Source organism: Camellia sinensis, chromosome 6 (genome assembly GCF_055761805.1).
Source record: "Camellia sinensis isolate YWXY chromosome 6, ASM5576180v1, whole genome shotgun sequence".
NCBI classification, from domain to species: Eukaryota; Viridiplantae; Streptophyta; class Magnoliopsida; order Ericales; family Theaceae; genus Camellia; species Camellia sinensis.
In genome coordinates this window covers 85,193,802-85,197,643 of record NC_138966.1, presented here as the reverse complement: position 1 = coordinate 85,197,643, position 3,842 = coordinate 85,193,802, and the positions used below count along the sequence as shown (strand labels likewise).

The 3,842-nt window shown below is 38.4% G+C and overlaps 1 protein-coding gene across 1 annotated transcript; it reads left to right on the top strand.

The window, feature by feature from the left end:
• Nucleotides 1–458: 458 nt before the first annotated feature.
• Nucleotides 459–3,212, top strand: LOC145793395 (uncharacterized). The gene is made up of 4 exons (XM_082876214.1): nt 459–681; nt 1,812–2,208; nt 2,570–2,795; nt 2,985–3,212. Exons 1-4 carry the CDS (start codon nt 459–461, stop codon nt 3,210–3,212), a joined length of 1,074 nt encoding a protein of 357 aa, XP_082732340.1.
• Nucleotides 3,213–3,842: the final 630 nt, after the last annotated feature.

Here is a 3,842-nt window from a genome sequence, read left to right as displayed (position 1 = left end):
TAAATGTTCACATCTTGCGAATATTATGTGAAGATTGTTGATTTTCTCATTTTATTTTGATGTTTGCTTAATGTTGACATGTTGTTAACAACAATGTGAATGTTCACATCTTCGTATTCTGAATTATGGATTTAGCACTTGAACTGTACGCGTACTCATCTATTTTTTGCACAAAGTGAATTTTCATATTGATTTTTATTACTGTTCGTTGTTGTGTTTTTGTGTTTTTATAGGAGATGGATACCTTTATGCTGTTGGTGTGTACATATGGTTGCAGTACAACTGTAATAAATGTTGCCCGCGCAATGTGTTATTCTCGTTTGGTGGAGTGTTTGTGTGAGAAATAGGATGAGTTGTCTGCTGGTTCTATTTCACTGTTCTGTAAACTACCTGGGATTAATAAGTGTGATTTGGACAATGAGGAAGAATTTCAGAACATGTTACTGCTTGCTAAATCAATGGGGGTACAACATGTAGAAGTTGTGGTTGAGTTGAAAAGTGGTATTGGTCAGTCAACTAGTTTGGGATTGGTGCGTGTGGGGGTTGAGGAAGAAATTGATGCATTACGGAGATTTTGCCACCATAACGAGAATGTGTTGTTGTCAGCCCCTTGGGCAAATGGTATTACGCATGTGGGACAACAGTTTGTTGGAGGTGCACAAGAATTTCGTGACGTTTTATGTAAGTATGCCATCCAATGTGGGTTTCAGTTTACATACGTGAAGAACGAAACAACAAGAGTTACTGCTGTGTGTGCGATGCGGGAGGAGAGGGGCTACTTGTGGGCTATACATTGTAGAGCACAACGAGCAAATGATTTTTTCTACATCAAGAGTTTTAGTGATGTGCATACTTGTGGTACGGATGTCCGAACATTGAAGAATCCGCGAGTTAGTTCGGATTTGGTGTCGAGTACCATATCTGAAATTGTGAGGGACAAGCCGTTGACTCGACTGTGTGATGTTGTGACTATTTTGAAGAGGGATTATGGGCTAGATGTGAGTTACCATGTCGTATGGTTGGCTGTGGAGAAAGCAAAGGCTGGTATTCATGGAGATCACTCATTATCGTTTGACCAACTGCGGTGGTATTCGGATGCTGTGATGCGGTACAATCCGGGGAGTTATGTCAATATTGACTATGATGCGAGTAGTCAACAGTTTTGTCGTTTCTTTGTGTCATTCGCTGCGTGTATTTTTGGGTTCAATTCTTGTCGGCCTTTATTATTCTTGGATGGAACATTCCTCAAAGGAAAGTACAAAGGTCAGCTACTGGCGGCAACGGCGAAAGACGGAAACGATGGTTAGTATTTTTTTTACCTGTATATTCATGTCAATATTCACATTGACATGCATAGTATGGACAAATGAGTGATTGAGAAATTATAAGTACTGTGAACATTGACATTAGTATGCACTGATGTGAATGTTCACATCTGTGTCTGCTGATGACTGTAATGTGAACATTCACATTATTATACACTGATCCATTCACATTATTATACATTTGTGCCTGGTAATGACAGTTATGTGAACATTCACATTCACATCAGTGTATATTACTGTCAGTTGATCCATTAATGAACAGTACTGTGAATGTTCACATTATCAATTGCTGAACAATCAAAAATGAATTATTAATGGTCGTTAATGTGAATGTTCACATCATTGTTGTTTATGAACTTGAATCCAGAAATAACAATAGTAATAGGGCAATGTAGATATAAACATTCACATGACCTGTTTCGTTTATATTGTTTTCTATTCATTTTGGAATACTGTGAACAGTTGTGTATTGGTGTTGTGTTGTAGGTCTGTTTCCTGTTGCATTTGCGATTGTTGATTCGGAGACCACGGCGAATTGGTCGTGGTTCTTGCATGAACTTGGGAAGGTTGTTGATGGTAAGCACCAGATTACTTTTATTTCAGATCGTAATCTTGGCCTGTTAGAAGCTATGCCGAAGGTGTTCCCATCGGCTCATCACGGTTATTGCTTACAATACTTGAAGAGCAATTTAAGAGACCGGATGAAAGGAATTGATAATAGCTTCAGGGATCACCTAGTAAGTAGTTTGGGTGATTGTGCTTATGAGCCAACTGTGGTAGGGTTCCATGAAAAGCTTGCAAAATTAAAAGATGAGGGTAAACAACGAGCACATGGTTTTTTCAAGGACTTGGCACCTAAGCACTGGGCAAATTCGTACTTCTGGTAATAATAGTTTCATAAAGTGTTCCATTTGTCAAGTCAGAATGGTAGCGATGTGAATTATCAGTTAGGAATTGTAAAAATCTTCCAATTGTGTTTCATGTTCAATGTCAATGATGTGAATGTTCACATCTGATAATAATGACTGATTTGAATGATGTGAATGTTCACATCCGTTGTCATATTTTGCTGTTGTTAACATTCACATCATTCTGTCATTTAAGTTGATGTTCGTGTTCACATCTGTGCATCGTGTAAGTTGATGTTAATGTTCACTGCGAATGATGTTAATGTTCACATCAGTCAACGTGAATGTTCAGACCTGTTAACTTTCGTATTGTAAAATGTTTGTGATATTGTGCAGGGGCATGCGTTATCGGGAGATGACTTCCAATGCGGCGGAGTCATTTAATAACTGGATTAAAGAAGCGCGTAATCTTCCTATCACTCAAATGGTGGACACAATTCGTACTCAGTTGATGCGGCAAATGTCTGCACGGCGTGACCAAGCAAACAAATGGAATGAGCTTATTTGTCCTACATTTGAAACAAGGCTTATGGATTCGTTCACTGATAGCAGGTCTTGGCAAGTTAGCAAAGCCAATGAGAATGTGTTTGAAGTTCATTCGATACCATCTGTTACTGTTGATGTTGCGAGGCGTACATGTTCGTGCTTCAAATGGCAAATCAACGGATTTCCATGTGACCATGCTGTTGTTGCCATTCAGAAGAGCCGCTACAATCTCAATGATTGTGTGGAACATTACTTTCATGTACAGACATATCGTGCAGCGTATTCGGGTGCCATATTCCCTATACCATCAGTGGAGAAGCCGCCTTTTGATCCCATGGACTTCACTATATACCCGCCAACTGTGAAAAGACCACTCGGAAGGCCGAAAAAGAATAGGATCCCATCAAGGGGTGAGAAACTGAAGCAAATAAGGTGCGGGAGATGTGATAAGCTGGGGAGCCATAATCGGAAGTCATGCAAGGAGCCGATATAGGATATACATTTTTCATTTTAACGTTGTGTTTTACATTGGATTCTTATATTCATTTCTGAAATAAGATTGTGTTGTGTTGGCAAGCAAAATAATGGTTTGGCAAACTTAGTATTTCATTTGTGCTTTTTCATTTTCTTTTTGTGTATGAAACTGATTTTTTGTTAAAGTTGTAATAATAAATACATGATGTGGACATTCACACTTATGTAAACGAATCATATTATGTGAAAACTTGCACATGGGTTGAACGTTTTTACCTTATTGTTGTCAATGTTGACATGAATATAAGATGTGATGTGAACTTTCACATGCATGAAGATTGACATGGTGTGAACATGCACAACTGTTATGAATGGAAAGAAATGTGAATATTCACACCTGTTCATGTTACTCGTAATGATGTCATGCAAACAATGTGTACATTCCTGCACAAGGTATGTGTATTACATAAAAAACTGGTTCCACAAATCGCATCAAATATGCTCATCACAGCACGGCATTATGAGTATCATAAGTGAGTATGAACATTCACATCAGTGTTGCAACTGTGAACAGTCACAGCTGTAAACATTAGTGCATATGAATATCATAAGTGAATGTTCACATTTGGCAGAGAAGAATGTCATTTAC

Bases quoted from the DNA above. Each gene is read 5' to 3' on its own strand.
- LOC145793395 (XM_082876214.1), top strand. From the start codon at position 459: ATGGGGGTACAACATGTAGAAGTTGTGGTTGAGTTGAAAAGTGGTATT. The intron at 682-1,811 runs GTAAGTATGCCA...GTTGTGTTGTAG, and splicing joins AGAATTTCGTGACGTTTTAT to GTCTGTTTCCTGTTGCATTT. The intron at 2,209-2,569 runs GTAATAATAGTT...GATATTGTGCAG, and splicing joins TGGGCAAATTCGTACTTCTG to GGGCATGCGTTATCGGGAGA.